This window comes from Peromyscus leucopus, chromosome 13 (genome assembly GCF_004664715.2).
Source record: "Peromyscus leucopus breed LL Stock chromosome 13, UCI_PerLeu_2.1, whole genome shotgun sequence".
NCBI classification, from domain to species: Eukaryota; Metazoa; Chordata; class Mammalia; order Rodentia; family Cricetidae; genus Peromyscus; species Peromyscus leucopus.
This window is the reverse complement of record NC_051074.1, coordinates 2,666,856-2,684,566: the sequence shown is the minus strand read 5'-3', so window position 1 is coordinate 2,684,566 and position 17,711 is coordinate 2,666,856. Positions and strand designations below refer to the sequence as shown.

General features: G+C 40.3%; 2 protein-coding genes across 2 annotated transcripts in view; one reads left to right on the top strand and one right to left on the bottom strand.

The window, feature by feature from the left end:
- Window positions 1–10,732, top strand: part of Htr2b (5-hydroxytryptamine receptor 2B) — a 17,709-nt gene extending 6,977 nt beyond the window's left edge. Inside the window, exons 3-4 of the mRNA XM_028876221.2 lie at window positions 3,567–3,767; window positions 6,505–10,732. Coding sequence (XP_028732054.1) covers window positions 3,567–3,767; window positions 6,505–7,397 — 1,094 coding nt within the window. The 3' untranslated portion in view covers window positions 7,398–10,732. The remainder of the gene's footprint in view (window positions 1–3,566; window positions 3,768–6,504) is intronic.
- The window catches only part of Psmd1 (proteasome 26S subunit, non-ATPase 1), a 79,381-nt gene that overhangs the window by 36,655 nt on the left and 25,015 nt on the right, over window positions 1–17,711 (bottom strand). Inside the window, exons 13-16 of the mRNA XM_028876220.2 lie at window positions 16,490–16,601; window positions 15,045–15,241; window positions 13,622–13,717; window positions 11,530–11,594 (exon numbers count right to left, since the gene is read on the bottom strand). Of these exons, the coding sequence (XP_028732053.1) occupies window positions 11,530–11,594; window positions 13,622–13,717; window positions 15,045–15,241; window positions 16,490–16,601 (470 nt within the window). The remainder of the gene's footprint in view (window positions 1–11,529; window positions 11,595–13,621; window positions 13,718–15,044; window positions 15,242–16,489; window positions 16,602–17,711) is intronic.

Genomic DNA, 17,711 nt, shown 5'->3' with positions numbered 1-17,711 from the left:
AGTGGCACACTATGTGAATCCAGGAGGAATGATTCTGGAAAATTCTTATGCTCAGCCCTCATTGCCCTACTCTGCTTTCTCAAAGACAAATGTTGATCCTATCAACCCAAAGTATTATATTCAGCATATGGGACTAACAAGAAAGCATACAGAATTTGGGGGATGATGAGGCAGAACCCAGTATCTTTCAATTAAAAATATACTTCACATTATGTGATAGAATACTTAGGTCTCAACTAGTACTTGTACAAATCCTTGAGGTGACTGATCTATTTTCTGAGGAAGGTACTAGAAACAGACAATGCCTATGAAGTTGCTGAACCTTGCTAGGAGACAAACAGAAACTTAGGCAGCAAGTGAGAATGACCACCCTCACGTACATGGACGGTCTTTACGGTATGTAGTTTCACAATGAACAAGCACTGTCTTACTAACAGCTGAATAAACTATCTACAAACTCAAGACTTGTCTGCTCCTCAAATATTACTCTATGACATTTAATGTACAATTATTTTAAGTACCCATAGAAATGTCATTATTCAAATATTACTTTTCTCTGGTTTTAGTTCAAAGACAGTAAAGGAAGGAAGTTGAAAATGGGATTTATGGGTTGGAATATAGTTTAATGGCAGAGTGCTTGCTTAGTCTTGAGGCTTTGGTTCAATTCAGGGATGGTGGTGGTGATAGGGTGAAGAAAAAGGTACAGGGTGGGTAGAATTTGTTTTTCAGAAAAATTTTATGTGAGAGTCCAAGAAAAGCAATTAACTAGTCTATGTGATTAGTCTATTATTAGTCTCATTAACTTCTCACAGATACATTTTTTTCTTTTCTTCTTAAACTTAAATCTTTCTTGTTTTGGTTGATTATTACAAATTTAATTAATATCCAATCTAAGTCCTGCTGAACATAAGGCATTACAATAAATAAATAAATAAATGTAATTATAAATCTAACTCAATGCTTCCTATATGCTACATGGGTGCCCCACCACCAGATTACATTCCTAGCTCCTTTTGTGCTTTTATAAATTGTTGCACTTTTGTTTTGGAGACAGGGTCATGATGTGTTGTCAAGGCTGGCTTTCAACTTACTATGAAGCCCAGGCTAGCCCCCAAGTTTTCATTTTCCTGCCTCAGCCTCCAAGTGCTGGGATCATAAGCAAGTGCACCATGCCCACAGTTCTGCTCTTGCTTTCCTTCCCCCATTTAGATTGTATTTTACTATCTTACTTTATGTGTGTACTTTGCCTATACATATGTATCTGCACCATGGGTATGCCTGGTGCTTGCAGAGGCCAGAAAAGGATGTCAGATCCCCTGGAACTATGGTTACACACAGTTGTGAGCTGCCACGTGGGTGCTAGGAATCAAACCCAGGTCCTCTGGAAGAGCAGCCATGCTCTTAACCACTGAACCATCTCTCTAGCCCTATTCTTGCTTTTAATAAAAGGTTTCTATTAATTTAGTGCCACTATACTGCTTTCATAAGTCTATCCATTAGTATTTCATGGAAAGGTGGAATCTTAAAGCTCTATCTCTCTTAAACCTATATACTCCTTTCTTAGAATTCTATACCACTGTCAGTTATTTCTGATTAAAATAAGAATGTTCCAGTGATCTGCATTGATTTTAATTCCCATTTCTCCAAAACTGGTGTCCATAAACATATTAACTCTGTTGGAAATAAGGCTAACAAGGCTTCACAAGCCTAATTAAATCAGCATTGGAAAGCTTTCCTTTTTAGCCTATAAGGAGAAATACTGTGGGTCAAAGAGTCAAATTCCAAAAACATGTATTTTTTATGTGTTCTCTGTGGCTTCCTGCTCATGGCTATAAGATTTATGACTAGAATTTTCCAGACCTTAATTTTCAAATGTAGATAGTTAAGAATAGCTAAGTAGGAAAGTTTAAATTAGTAGCAAAGTGTTTTATTTTAAAGTTCTACAGAGACTGTGTGCACTTGATAGAACACCGTAGCCAGGTGAGGCAGAAGGATTGTCTATCTTAGGTCAGCTTGAGTCACATGGTAGTATCTCAAACAAAATGAAACAAAGAACCTCAAGAAACGTCCAAACCAAAAACAAAACAAAGCAAACAACAACAACCATAGTAATTTCAGTGGTAGAAAATTTGCTTAGCATACTTCAGGTCCTGGCTTCCATCTCTAGCAACACACATGCTTTTGAGTTTATTCTTTTTTTTTTTTTTTTTTTTTTAAAGATTTATTTATTTATTATGTATACAGCATGTATGACTGCAGGCCAGAAGAGGGCACCAGATCTTGTTACAGATGGTTGTGAGCCACCATGTGGTTGCTGGGAATTGAACTCAGGACCTCTGAAAGAGCAGTCAGTGCTCTTAACCTCTGAGTCATCTCTCCAGCCCGAGTTTTTTTACTCTTGATATAGAATCTTGCTATGCTGCCAGGTTGGATTAAGGCCTGGGATCATGTGACCCTTCCATGTCAGCCTCCACGGTACCTGGGACATGCTCCTATATATAGTTCAGACTTGAATATTTGTCTATTTCCTTACTCTTAGCTTCCCTTCAGTTTCCACTGTGAAATGCTCTTCATCATTGATTCTTTTCCATCTTACACGGTTTCCATTTAATGCTAGGTGGTTAAAGAATGCACTGCCATTGTTTGTCTTAGGTCATTTTCCACTGATGACAGACAACTGGAACACTACAGTTAAGAAAATTCAATTGCTTGGGTTCTATCTACAGGTCTTTGCTTTAGTTTACTCTGAGAGGCTCTCATGAGGTCCTCGTGTGCGCGTGTGTTTGGGAGTCAGAGGTTGCTGTCTGGAGTCTTCCTCAGTCGCTTTCCATCTTATTTTTTGAGACAGGCTCTCTCAACTGAACCCAGAGCTCACTGATTTGAGTAGGCTGGCTGGCCAGCAAGGCCCAGGGACTCCTTATGTCTCTGTCTCTCTAGCCCTGGGAGGTACTCCAGTACTGAGATTACAAGTGCAAACTGTCACACCTGGTTTATATGGTTTTTGGGGATCTGAACTCAGGTACTTATGCTTACATGGAAGCCTTTACCAACCGAGCCTCTCCAGCTCCTAAATGTTCCTTTCTAGGAGGCACTCTGAGTGCCTATCTCACATGTGTAGGCCTGGGTACATCTTTTAAGACTAAAATAGCCTTTTCTACAAAGTCTTCCTGTAGCACAGATGCTTAAACTTGAATTTCCATACAGATCATATGGGGGTTTGGTTCAATGAATTCTCATACAATGCCTATATGAATCAGAGAGAACCTAAGTAAGACCCTGCTTGCCCAATAAACGCCCCAGGTGATATCCATCTCTAGTCACTATCTGTAATCAGAGTACACAATTTTCTAAAGAACACTTTCAATTAATAGTTCAATTTTGATAAATAAATGCTTTCCTCCAAAAGCTCATATTCAAAGACTTAATTACATCTGAATTGATTCATTTGCAACATCAATGACATCTCCAAGGTCATTTTAAGATGTTTAAAAAATATGTACTGGCTTAAGAAAAAGATTAAACTGAAGACTGCCATTCTATAAGGAAAAAAATTCTTTTTCTTTCAGAGGCTATATGGCCCCTCCCACTGGTCCTGTGTCCTGCTTGGTTATTCCTTGATGTTCTCTTTTCAACTGCCTCCATCATGCATCTCTGTGCTATTTCAGTGGATCGATACATAGCCATCAAAAAGCCAATCCAGGCCAATCAGTGCAATTCCCGGGCTACTACATTCATCAAGATTACAGTGGTATGGTTAATTTCAATAGGTATGTGGGGAATGCCAAAGGTATTGGTGGAATGTCCAGTCTTTATTTCCATATGGCCAGAATGCCAGGTCTAGTACCTAGGAAAACTCAGAGGTCAAGGCAATCCACTGATATCCAAGAACATGCACATGACATTCACTGTGCAGCTTCTACGCCATTATCAGTAAAACCTACATCAGCAGTTAAGTCTGTGTCTTGAGAATGAGCCAGTGTTTGCTGTAGGACCATCACACTTCCATTTTGATGTTCAGGAAGTTTAAGCCCCAAAGTGTTGATATTTGCCAATAAATCATTAAGGTCTAACTAGCATGAGGAATCAAGCCACCAAAGTAAAGCAGCAAAAAATGAAATGCATCTTCAATCACATCTAACAGCATAAACAAAAGAGGAGAAAAGGCCAAGCAAGCCAAACTTTGTAAACAGGTACTAAAGACCATAAATTCACCTAGGAAGTCGGCGTTCCAATGTATACAGACTGAAGGCAGTTAAATATCTACTTCAGTGTCTTAATTGACAAAAAAAAAATCTAAGATAGACGTTAAGCTAATGTTTAGAAATGGTTTATAAGAAGAAATCAATTTCCTTTAAACTGCTCTATGCTTCTGCATTAATCTTTTTTATTTTTTAAGATTTATTTTTTTTTATTTATGAGTGCTTCTCCTGCACATATGTCTGTGCATGTTGTGTGTGCCCAATGCCTCAAGGCGGGGGCACTGACTCTGGAGGCGGGGGGCACGGACCTCCTAGAGGCCAGCGGAGGGCGACTCTGGAGCAGCGGAGGGCACTGGACCTCCTGGAGGCCAGCGGAGGGCACCGGACCTCCTGGAGGCCAGCGGAGGGCACTGGACCTCCTGAGGTCAGCGGCACCGACTCCTGAGTCAGCGGAGGCACGCACTTGGCTGCTTTCAACTGGCTGTGAGCTGCTTCTCCAGTCTCCTGTCATCTTGAAGGCTCCAAGACAGCTGCTATTAGAGCACCTTGAATGAAGTGCGGAGTCCATTCAAAGCTCTCCTAAGTTAATTGCAGAAAAACAAATTGCAGATTTGTAACAAATGATCTGACCAGCACATACACTGCTTTGCAGTAGAAAGAAAAAAATTTTGAAGAGGAAAAAAATTATGAATCCTGAAGTGTTAAAAGGGGAGTAAAAAAACAAACAAAAAACTATTGCTTACTTCTCTCTAACCAGTGGAAGAATGTGTTCCATAAAGCAAGAAAGACATGGAAATTATGTTCATATTCCTGCAATAATGGCTCTAGAGCCCAAACTTCTCTGACATGCCTAGGAGGGAAGAAGAGTTAAGGAAATGTCTGTTGAGAATAGAGAGATTTTATATCAAACAGTAGATGACCAGAATGAGAAAGTGAGTGTCCAGGGAGAGACAGAAGCACAGAAGACTTTTTTTTATAATGGGCAGGAATATGGTGATAGCTTGTTGGTTAGAAGTTATCTTAATTAATTAAGGCTGGATAACATGACTTTATCAACGTCAAATTTTTACTAAATATAATGTGCAAGCTCTTAAGAATACATTGGCAAAAAAGAAAAAGGGCTCAGCAGTTATATGTGGTAAGTAAATATTTTAGGTTGCAGGCTGTACGGACTTAACTGTGTTGTAGAAGAATAAAAGAAACACACACACAACACACACACACACACACACACACACACACACACACACACTTTTGCCTCTCTAGCTATCAAACCCAACTTGTTCTGGCTAAAAGAAGCCATAGTTACTACATTAATAATGAATATGGTGGTGTTCTAGTAAAACTTACAGAAACAGAATGGTAGACAGTGTTCCTCTAGCTATAGACACTGACGCCCTGGTGCAGAGCACACAAACTCTTCTTTCTAGTGGTAAATATGAAACGGGTGAGAAGGGTAGAGGCTGATACCATAAATGGTTTGAGGAGATTGCCTTGTTCGGAGCTGTTGGGTATTATAAATAGGTTGTGAAGACATAGGAGTGCTTTTGGACTTATGAAACAATACAAGATAAACTTAATCAGCTCACATATTTAAATAGTATCTGCTGTTTTGAAGGTGTGATTCTTGTGTTATTCCCTTTTCTAATAATTACTTCCCTAAGCAATATCATATTTAAATACCTACTTTACAGTACTTAAAGTATTTAAAAAAGAACACGAGATATATACATTCTCAACTATTAGAAGAACTCTAAATCTTGAAAACAAGTTCATAGCTTGTACACGCTTGTTTATGAAGCAGTAATTTTTTTTTTTTTTTTTTTTTTGGCTGGCCTCGAACTCAAGATCCTCCTGCCTCTGCCTCCTTCAGCAAATCCTACCGGTGCGCGCCACCACAACCGGCGAAGCAGTAATTTTTAAAGGAAGGTCATTTTGTTTTCTCTAAAAAGTTTTAAGATTAAAAGACATTCACAAATACCAAAAGGATAAAACTGTTAGGTGAAACTGTATAACCTGAAAGATAAATAGATAAATTTGAAAATTAAGACACCAAATCTCCAAATTCTCTCTAAATTAACTACTCTGGATATTAACCTTATCTTGAAACTTATCTTCCAACCTGGAAAAAACAGATTTGCACAACAGTTATATTCCATTTGTCAAAGGATCTGCCGCTAACCCTGACAGATTTAAAGCTGAGGGTCTCAGGAATTGTAGTGCATCAGCACAAAGTTTCTACAAGTAACTCTCAAAACAACAGGTCATGAAAGTGACTCAGTTTATCTTGCTTCCTCTTCCTTAGGCATCGCCATCCCAGTTCCTATTAAAGGCATAGAGAATGATGCGACTAACCCAGACAACATCACCTGTGAGCTGAAGAAGGAACGTTTTGGCAATTTCATGCTCTTTGGCTCACTGGCTGCTTTCTTTGCACCTCTTGCGATCATGATCGTCACCTACTTTCTCACTATTCACGCCTTACGAAAGAAAGCTTACTTGGTCAAAAACAAGCCACCTCAACGCCTAACATTGTGGACTGTGTCCACAGTATTCCAAAGAGAAGAATCATCCTTTTCATCGCCTGAAAAAGTTGCAATGCTGGACAGTGCTCACAAGGATAAAACTCTACCTAACTCAAGTGATGAAACTCTTATGCGAAGAATGTCCTCAGTTGGAAAAAAATCAGCCCAAACCATTTCTAATGAACAGAGAGCCTCAAAAGTCCTTGGAATTGTATTTTTCCTCTTTCTGCTTATGTGGTGCCCCTTTTTTATTACAAATGTAACATTAGCTTTGTGTAATTCCTGCAACCAGACTACTCTTGAAATGCTCCTGGAGGTATTTGTGTGGATAGGCTACATTTCCTCAGGGGTGAATCCTTTGATCTACACCCTCTTCAATAAGACATTTCGGAAAGCATTTTGCAGGTACATCACCTGCAATTACCAGGCCACAAAGTCAGTAAAAGCACTTAGAAAATGTTCCAGTACAATCTACTTTGGGAATTCAATGGTAGAAAACTCTAAATTTTTCACAAAACATGGAATTCGAAATGGGATCAATCCTGCCCTGTACCAGAGCCCAATGAGGCTCCGAAGTTCAACCATACAGTCTTCATCAATCATTCTCCTAGATACACTTCTCCTCACTGAAAATGACGGTGACAAGACTGAAGAGCAAGTCAGCTATATGTAGCAGAACGGACAATCATCAGCTTATTCGAGTTAAGGCGGATGGGCAGGATGCAAGTGCACCAAGACAATGCACAGAATAAAACATCATCTCCTGAAAGTGGGAGTTAATACTAAGGTTGTCCAATTTCCTTATCTAAACAAAGTCAAAACGTGGACAGAGAGTTTTGTATGGCTATGAACAAAAACAATCCCTACCCTGGTTTTCAAATGAAATAAAATTATAGAAGTCAGTAAATTTCAGTCTTTAAAACAACGATTACAGAGCTAGGGAGACGGTGCGGTGCTCCCCAGGCAAGACTGAGGACCTGATCTGGGCCGCACCCACATAACAGCTGGGCACAGCGCTGCCCGCTGCGGTCCTACTGCTGGCGAGGCAGACAGGAGGTTCCTGAACTTGCTGAACCAGGAGCTCCAGATTCAGTGAGACTCCCCGCAAAAAACCCACAAAAATCTGATACATAGTGGATCCTCCACCCCCAAAACATACATGTAAAACCCTAAAACCAAAACAAACAACCACAACAAAAAACCTTCTGATCATATTTGGAGGTAAAGTGAAGAGTGGCTGTAATGGTGACATAGTACACTCAGGAAACTATCTTGACAGAAGAAATGGAGAGGACAGTAGTTAGACGTCGGGCAATGTAACAGACCTTAGAAGCAGACTGTTAACAGGCATTTAATCAGCAGAGGCAGGTCCACTGGAAGAGGAGGATGAGAAAGCAAACGAAATTGCCCTTAGGTACTTGAACCAGACTATGTTCCTCAAAGGTTTGAATCAACATGCTGAAACAGGGACTATGGAACTCCAATCCAGAGACCTAAGTGTAAGGGAGTAATCTCATAAACTGAGGTCACACCTGCCCGTGCTCACCCAACAACGTGGCTGAACTTCTAGCACAATTCTCCCTTACTGTTTGTTACCTCACCTTGCACTGTTTAGGCCAGAAATGAGCACAACCTCCACTGGACAGCTGACTGAATTCAGAAATGATATTTAGTTTAACTGCACCTCAGTTTTTGCATCTACATTCTGTGCCATTCTTAACAGGGATCAGTGAATGGTAGTCAGTTCCATTGATGGCTGGTGTATTCATTCAACGCTACTCACACAAATGGTAAACAAATTCAGGCTGGAGGAGGTGGCAATGATGAGCTCGTATCTTAGCTTTGCCATCTAAAGCTGAGCTGTACTTCCTCTAGTGTAAGAGCACCTAGAACAATGGCACAGACCCCAACATGTGCATGCATGGGCTCTGCACCATCTGCTAGGCAAAGTAGACCTCAAATTTTAATTAATTTATCATTAAAACATTAGGCACTTTCCCCTAGTGGTCTTAATACTTTAACAGCATACAGATGTGTTAGTTCAGTTAAAACAAAACAACAAAATAATTTATACTTCTCCACCCCTAAAAAATAATAAAACAAACAAAAGCCAGACACAGACAAAAATCATTGTTTTGGTTTGAGGATATAATCTGATGAGTCTGCCATATGTTAAAATTTATATTCTTGTCATAGTAAACAGATTATTTCCCTCCCCTTCCTGATGCTATAGATTAAACCCAGGGACTCATGAATGCTAAGACAAGTGTCTTACTGCCAAGCCACTCCCCCAACCCTAAGGCGGCTGCTGTCAGGCACTGTACTGATAATAGTCTAAGCGCTACACTGTATGCACCTGGAAGCACACACAGTTGTTTCAGGAACTCTAAACACATAGCTACCAGCAATACTACCAAAGCGCTGCCCAACATGCTCTATACTGTTTGTAGACTTCCATTACCACACACCTACAAAAATAATAACAAAATCTATAAACTAGCTTCCAATATTACTTTAAATTATTTGTGAAAAGGGACAACATTTTCTCAAAATTTTACCACTGGTATTTAATTGTAATTTCTACTTTATGAATACTTTAAAGAAATCTGTAATTTGATGGGGCTAGAGAGATTACTCAGTGGTTAAGAGTACTGGCTGTTCTTCTAGGTTTGATTCCCAGCACTCACATGGTGGCTCACAACTGTAACTCCAGTTCCAAAGAATCTGATGGTGGTATGAAAGTGATACACAGATATACATGCAGGCAAAACACCCACATACATTAAGGGGAAAAAAAAGGGGGTGTGAGTGTCTCTGTATATGTAGCCAAGGTTAGCCTTAAACTTATGATCTTTCTGAGGGTGCGATTATGGTGATGTACTACCATGATGCCTGTCAATTTTTTAAAACCTGTTTCATTTGTTTGTTTGTTTTGTCTTCTGACACAGTGCTGGGGATCAAACTCAGGGTCTTGCAGATAGCAGAAAATTGCTCTACCACTAAGCTACAACTCCAGTCCTATTTTTATCACTGATCATAATCATTATAAACAAATAATGGTTTCCAAATCTGGAGGAAGACTGAAAATAGCACACCTGCACAGTCTATCTTGTGAATAAAGAGAATAATACAGATGAGAATTTTACACAAAGATAATTTCATTTCTGTTGAGAAAGAACAAATAAATGCTTTTGATATTTATGTCCAATAAGCATAACTAAAAAATTTTCTAAAAAATCAAGACTGAATAAATTCTTTAGTTGTAGTATAAGCTAAATGACTGCAGGGTCATTTTAAGAGACCAGAGATGATGGTAACACCTGTAATCCTAGCACTTGGGAGGCTGAGGCAGGATGATTGTGAGTTAGAAGGCAGCCTGGGCTACATAGTCATAGTGAATAGAAGCCGACCTGGAGCAAGAACCTGGCTCAAAAACCAAACCCTGACTCTACCAGAGGAAGAGAGAAGGCTGAGCCGTTAAGAACATTTGCTGCTTTTGCAGAGGAAGGACTTGGTCACTCCCAGCACCCCCACCAGTGGCTCACAACTGCCTTGAACCAGTTCCAGGAGATCTGACACCCATTTCTGGCCTCTGTTGACACTGTACACATGTGATGCACATACATATATGTAGGTAAAATACTTGTACACATAAAAAAAAAGACATGAAGCACATGCTTGAAGGTAAATGATGTCACATGAGAAAACATGTAAGAATTTTAGACAACAGGACAGACACTCCTCAAATATTAACTGCAACAAGGAATCTGAGAACAATATTTTGTTAGAGCCTCTTCAAACAAGACAGAGCTCTGACAAAAGCATGGGGAGAGAAAGCTAGATTTGTCCTGAGACCGTCTGGAATCTAAGGCTCATCATTTAGCTCCACAACAATGGGAACTTTGCCAACTATTGTCAAATTTATAGCCTTAGCTTAAAAATATGTATTTAATATGGGCCGATAGGATGGTTTAGTAGGTAAAGGCACTTCACTGCCAAGCCTGATGACTTGAGTTTAATCTCTGGGATCCACAAGGTGCAAGGAGAGAACTGACTCGCAAGTTTTTCTCTCACCTCCACACAAGCACAGTGGTACACACATGCCCACAGACATACATATATAAATAAGTAAATGTAGAAAACATTTAAAAAGAATGCTTACTGATTTCTAAGTTCCTTTCACCTTTAAATATTCACATTTAGAGAAAATGCATTAAATTAAAATTTAAAGAACTCTAGTTCCCTAAACTTACTGACCGCATTTAATTTTCTTCATCTATAAAAATGTTTTAAGCAAGACAGTCTCTCAATAATTCCTAGTCCCTACCTCTTCAAGAAGGTATTCTTGGAAAACAACTCATTAAGATTCTTCAATAAGCCACATGCAGGGTATACACTTGCAACCTCTGCTCCTTAGGAAGCTGAGGCAGGAAACTCTCTGGAACCCGAGTTCAGGACCAGCTTGGCTAACACAGTACAAACACACAATTCATTTGACTTACTAGTGCAACCTGACTATCATGGGATGAAAGGAGTTTACTAACAAAAGACAGCTCACGGGTGACACCTGCTGCTGAAACTGAGATTTGGCCCATGTATGAGCCACAGGAAATAAGAGGTCAACAATTAAAACAAGCAGACGTTAAAGAAAACTGAAAAGTTTTTACTTCTCAACTCACAACGCTTTTTTTCCCAGACACACAGAACCAACCTACGACCTCACTCTGAACTTCAATATGTTCAGATATTTAAGACTCTACTTAAGAAATGGAATACAAACAGAATCTGAAGCCAAAAATTATTACCTGAATAAAATGAAGCCAAGTGACTCTACTGCTGCTCTCCTGACATCATCATTAACGTCACTCACCTAAGGGGAAAATTTAAGATAACTGTGACACACATTATAATACACGCTTCATTAATAAACTGATCTAAACACCCCATCACTCAAATGTAAATTAGTCTTTAACAATATTTCCTCATCAAGTTTTTCTCCTTTCTAAGTTTATCAAAACACCTATACCTTAAATATATACAGTAAATAAATTTAAATAATGGCATGTGTAGTTTTTAAAAAGCTTTTCCTGGCTTACCTTTAATCCTAGCACTAGGAAAGCAGAGAGAGGGTGTATCTCTGTGAGCTTGAGGGCTACACAGTGAGACCCCATCTCAAAAAACAAAAACAAAAAAAAAACCCTCTTTTCTTTTTCTTTTCATCTTCTTCTCCTTCTTTTTTTTTTTTTTTTTTGGTTTTTCAAGACAGGGTTTCTCTGTGTAGTCCTGGCTGTCCTGGAACTCTGTAGACCAGGCTGGCCTCGAACCACAGAGATATGCCTGCCTCTACCTCCAGAGTGCAGGGATTAAAGGCATGCACCACCACTGCCCAGCCCAACCCCTCTTTCCTTAATTTAGAAAAAATAAACCTAAGAATTCCCCTTTCAAAGGTTCTTTAGATGTCTCAGTGGCCTGGTGAAGTTTAAGGTTCAGAGATACTTAAGTCCAATTTGGCTGCATTATAGCTTTTGTGGGTATAAGGACCACCTAAGCATTCCTTCAATGTTGTCTCCAAACAATATGCCCTAATATCAAGCAAAATACAAATGTTTACAAGATAATTCATCCTATATTTGCTGTGGTAGTTTGAATGAAAATGGCCTCCATAGGGCTCAAAGGGAGAGGCACTATTGAAAAGTGTGGCCTTGTTGGAGGACGTGTGTCACTAGAGGTGACAAGCCAGGACCAGTGTCGTCCTCTTTCCTGCTGCTGCCTGCAGAACAGGACTCTCAACTACTTCTCCAGCACTCTATCTGCCTGCATGATGACAATGGACTGTAAGCAAGCCCTAAATGTTTTCCTTTATAAGAGTTGCTGTGGTCACGGTGTCTCTTCACAGCAATAAAACCCTAATTAAGACAAAGATCCACCAGGCAGTGGTGGCACACGCCTTTAAACCCAGAACTCAGGAGGCAGACGCAGGCAGATCTCTGAGTTCGAGGCCAGCCTGGTCTATACAGAGTGAGTTCCAGGACAGCCAGGGCTACACAGAGAAACCGTCTCAAAAAACCAAACCCAAACAAACAAAACAACAATGATCAAACACCAATGCTAATAAAATGGGACAAGAGTCTTATTTTAAACCTTTCTGCACTGAAGTGAAGTCGTTCTCCTTTCTCCCATTGTCAAGATGTCAAGCTGACAGAAGAAATTCACCTAGTTACATGTGGAATGGAAACTATTTGAGCTGGCAACATTATTCTTAATAAACTACATCTAAATTGAGAAGACTGGAAAAGCCTGTTGGAAGCATGAGCATCAGATTTACTGTGCAGGAAATCTCTTAAAATAGAGCATGTTCCCGTTAGAGTATCTACAGCTAATCTCACTGGCTAGAAAACGTGGCTTCTTGACTGTCTTTAGATCTGCCTATTTTAGCATGACCACATATTCTCGCATGATCTTGTCTCTTACAAATGAGAATGCTAGCCGGGCTGTGGTGGCGCACGCCTTTAATCTCAGCACTCGGAGGCAGAGCAGGCGGATTTCTGTGAGTTCGAGGCCAGCCTGGGCTACCAAGTGAGCTCCAGGAAAAGGCGCAAAGCTACACAGAGAAACCCTGTCTCGAAAAACCAAAAAAAGAGAATGCTCCTTGGGGTAGTTTTAGAAAACACACTGGGCTGTTTTGGGGGACTATTCATGCTGACACGGTACTGTTCTATTTCATTCTGAGATCCTACTGTTGAATTATGCATTACTGTGTCCAATGAATGAGAATCTACCTTGAGACCACTGATGATGGTCATATATATGATATATGCTGTAGACAATCTACACCTCTATAGTTCACCTGCAAACTTCCCCTTCCACTTTACCCCTGAAAAAGATCAGAGTACTCACAGCAACATGTAGCAGGCGTCGAATAGCTTTGTTGTTACCAGAGCCACAATAAGCCATGGCCACAGTATACATTCCAGATCTTCGAAGAATGGGGTCCTGAGAAAGAATAATTCCAATTAATCCTTAACTTACTTCCAAGAGTGACTGTTGCTGAGCATTGGGAAGCAAGCCTGTGGTCCCAACTACCTGGAGGTGCAGGTGGGAGGTTTGAGTCCAGCTGTTGCAGGACAACCTGGGCAATGCAGTGACACTGCCTCTGAAAACAAACATCTCAGGTAGGTTTGGCACAGACACCAGGCAGGCTTGTTCAATGTAGGAGCCATGAACCTTAAAACAATTCATGTTTGACTGGTAATTTTCAAAGTGAATGGGGAAAATAAACCCTGAATGAAGGAGGAATTGTTCTCTCTCTCTTTTGGGGGGAGGATTTCAAGATAGGGTTTCTCTGTGTAGCTCTGGCTGTCATGCAATTCTGTAGACCAGGACAGCCTTGAACTTAGAGAGATCTGCCTGCCTCTGCCTCCCTAATGCTGGAATTAAAGGCGTGTGCTACCACCATATTCTAATTTGCCTTTTTCTTAACTAATTCTTGGGTAGAGCACTGAGTAAAAGAAATGTGGAGTCTCACACCTGAACAAATTAATTAGTAGGGGGCTGGAGACATGGCTCAGAGGCTAAGAACACTGGCTGTTCTTCCAGAGGTCCTGAGTTCAATTCCCAGCAACCACATGGTGGCTCACAACCATTTGTAATGAGATCTGGTGCCCTCTTCTGGCCTGCAGGGATACGTGCAGACAGAACAATGTATACATAATAAATAAATCTTTTAAAAAAAATTAATTAGTAATCTAGCCAACAAACTATAATGTATTGATCACATTACAGAGAAGACTGTAACTCCGGCCACCTGCTGCACACAGTACCATCATATAAATAAGAGATAGCAGAAAACCTTTACTCAAATAAGTATAGAAAATGCCAGTTTTCTGGTGAAAAAATAATAAACATTATACCTTATTAAAGGACTACTAAGCTGGGTGGTGGTAGTGCGTGCCTTTAATCCCAGCACTCAGGAAGCAGAGAGAGATGGATCTCTGTGAATTTGAGGCCAGCCTGGTCTATAGAGCTAGTTCTAGGACAACCAGGGCTACACAAAGAAACCCTGTCTTGTGCCAGGTGCATGCCTTTAATCCTGGCAACTGGGAAGCAGAGACAGGTAGATTTCTGTGAGTTCGAGGCCAGCCTGGTCTAAAAAGTGAGTTCCAGGTCAGTCATGGCTGTTAACCCTGTCTTGAAAACCAAAACAGAAATACCCTGTCCTAGAGGGGGTCCACGGGGGGAACAGACGATGACTACTAAAGCATTCAAAAATATTATAGAATAAGAATGTAGGCTGCAGGGGAGAAAACAAATAGGATCTCACCTTATCACGACAGAGAGATTCAATGAGAGCATCAGCCTCTTCCATCCTCCCGTACATCACTAATGCAATGCCAACTGCTAGACCACGAAGAATCTTCTCATGTTGAGTTTCTTGGGCATAGCCAACCATATCCTCAATAGCCTGGGCATTTTTAGAACCTAACATAACCAAACCTAAGGCCAGGCCAGCTGCTTCCCCTGGAGTAAGAAGTAAAATAATGAGCATCAGTTTTGTTTATAGCGTCAATAAAACATATCCGATTGAAATAGCACCTATTTGCATCAATTACCAAAACAACCATTAGCCTAGCCTCCTGAGTAAGAACTAAAAAAAATAAATAAATAAAAAATTTAGGTTTATTTTATGTGTGTGTGTTTTGCCTGCATGTATGTATGTACAACCTCATATGAGCTTGGGGCCTGCAGAGGCCAAAGAGGATATTAAATTCCCTAGAACTGGAGTTAAGACACCATGTGGGTGCTGAGAACCAAACCCGGGTCTTCTGTAAGAGTAAAAAGTGCTTTTAACTACTGAGTTATGTCCCCAGTCCTTGCAAACCTTTTAAAAGTACTTATTATTGAACCGGGCAGTGGTGGCGCACACCTTTAATCCCAGCCCTTGGAAGGCAGAGCCAGGCAGATCTCTGTGAGTTCGAGACCAGCCTGGGCTACAGAGTGAGTTTCAGGAAAGGCGCAAAGCTACACTGAGCAACCCTGTCTCAAAAACCAAAAACCAAACCAAACTATAACAAAACTTATTATTTATTTATTTATGTGTGTGTGTGTGTGTGTGTGTGTGTGTGTGTGTGTGTCTCTCTGTCGGTTTACATATATGCACATGTCCAAGAAGGTCAGAGGTATGTTGAATGCCCCGGAGTTGGCATTATAGGCAGTTTTGAGCTGCCTGATGTGGGTGCTGGGAATTGGAACCCAGAACTCTAAGATCAATATCAGCTCTTAACTGCTGAGCCATCTCTTTCCAATAGCAACTTTAAAAAAGAGAGACATCTTTTATAGCTATTTTCCTTTTAAATCTTTACAGTATGTACCATCGAATCTTGTTATAAAGAGACATTATGGCAACTTTTTTTTTCTTTTAAACATTATCACCAAACACTATAAAATATACTCAGGACACAAACAACTCTCTTTAAAAACTTCCTAGTTTTGCAAAGTTACTTCTGTCAGAGCCCTCTGCACACGACCCTTTAGGAAGCCTACATTTAAAAAAAAAAAAACGATAAACTGTAACAGCAAACTGCTCTGCTTCACAAGAAACCTGAACTTTAGACAATACCAGCCTTCTCTATCCTGCCTAATGCAATGCCAACTGCAAAACTAGGCAGAATTTTCTCAGCTTGAGTTCTTTAAGGAGACTATAAAAAGGCAAGAAAAAAAAAATCACATTAATCACAAAGTTTGTCGTTTTCAGTAACAAATGCTTACCTGTCACAGCATCATCCTGATAAAGGTTTGTTTTCAGCAAATCATATACATCCTGGCGTGCAGTTCCCATTGCAGCCAGACCAAGGCCCAGGCTGCCTCCATGTCTAACAATCTAGGGCAAAAAGTATTGGTTCTGATAATCTAGAACATAGTACTTAAAAATCTGAACTTCAGTTCCACACACACACCCTATCTCACTTAGGCTGGTTTCAAATTCACTATGTAGCTGAGGATAATCTTGAACTGTTTGATCTTTCTACTTCCCAATTGTCAAAAAATATTTTGATGGGAAATATACAGAGGGTGGCTCAATAAGAAAGATTAGATAATCAGGAGCCCCATGGTAACTTCAGCAATTTTAGTTATGATATCTGCTGGTGCAAATAGTGACTGGAGAAGTATGTGAGAGAAAGAAAATAGACAGAGGGTACCTCCATAACTTTACATGAGGAAGACTGAACAGTACTAAGAGGCAAGTACCAGTGAAAGATTAGGAGGCAGGCAGGTGAAATCTATGGATGTTGTAGGCTCAGGAGGAGGCAGTTTAATAGATGCTAAGGATTGAGGAGAAGAATGCACCTACTAAATACAGTTGTCAAGTAGGAGAGATGGGGTGGAGCACAGAGTTGGCATTCATCTGAAAAAGGAGGCTTTGGAGGTTGTCCACTTCAATGCACAGTTTGCTCTCACTGACGAAAGCACTCTAGCATTGCTTTGGGAAAACTCCTTTCCCAGTGGCTGATGCCACCCTCCCCTAACTGAAGTGTGGCCGCTACTGAAGCCAGGGCAATAGGACACTCCACCTCTAGAATTTTAATGTTTTCAATTAGAGAAATCTAAGGACAAAAATGTTTCAAGTTTGTTCATCCTGACAAAAGGTCCCTGAAGACATACAGAACTCCATCAGCTCCTGTTTATATGTAATGTGTCACTCAGAGTTACTCAGCTTCTGGCAAAAAGCTGGTTCATCAACATCTTCATTAAGATACTTCTGATTATGAACTCCTTGCTTCAGTCAGAAGAGGCTTCTATTACCAGTGTTTTGTTGTTTGTTTTGTGTGTGTCCACAAACTACTTGAGAGGAAATGAAGTAAAGACGTGTGTGTATATACACGGATAACTTGTGGGTGAGGAGCTTGTCTGCCAAGACAGACCACCTTCTTGGCTCAACTTTTTTCACTAAGTCTGACACTAAGGCGTTCTGGTTCATTTAGCCATTACC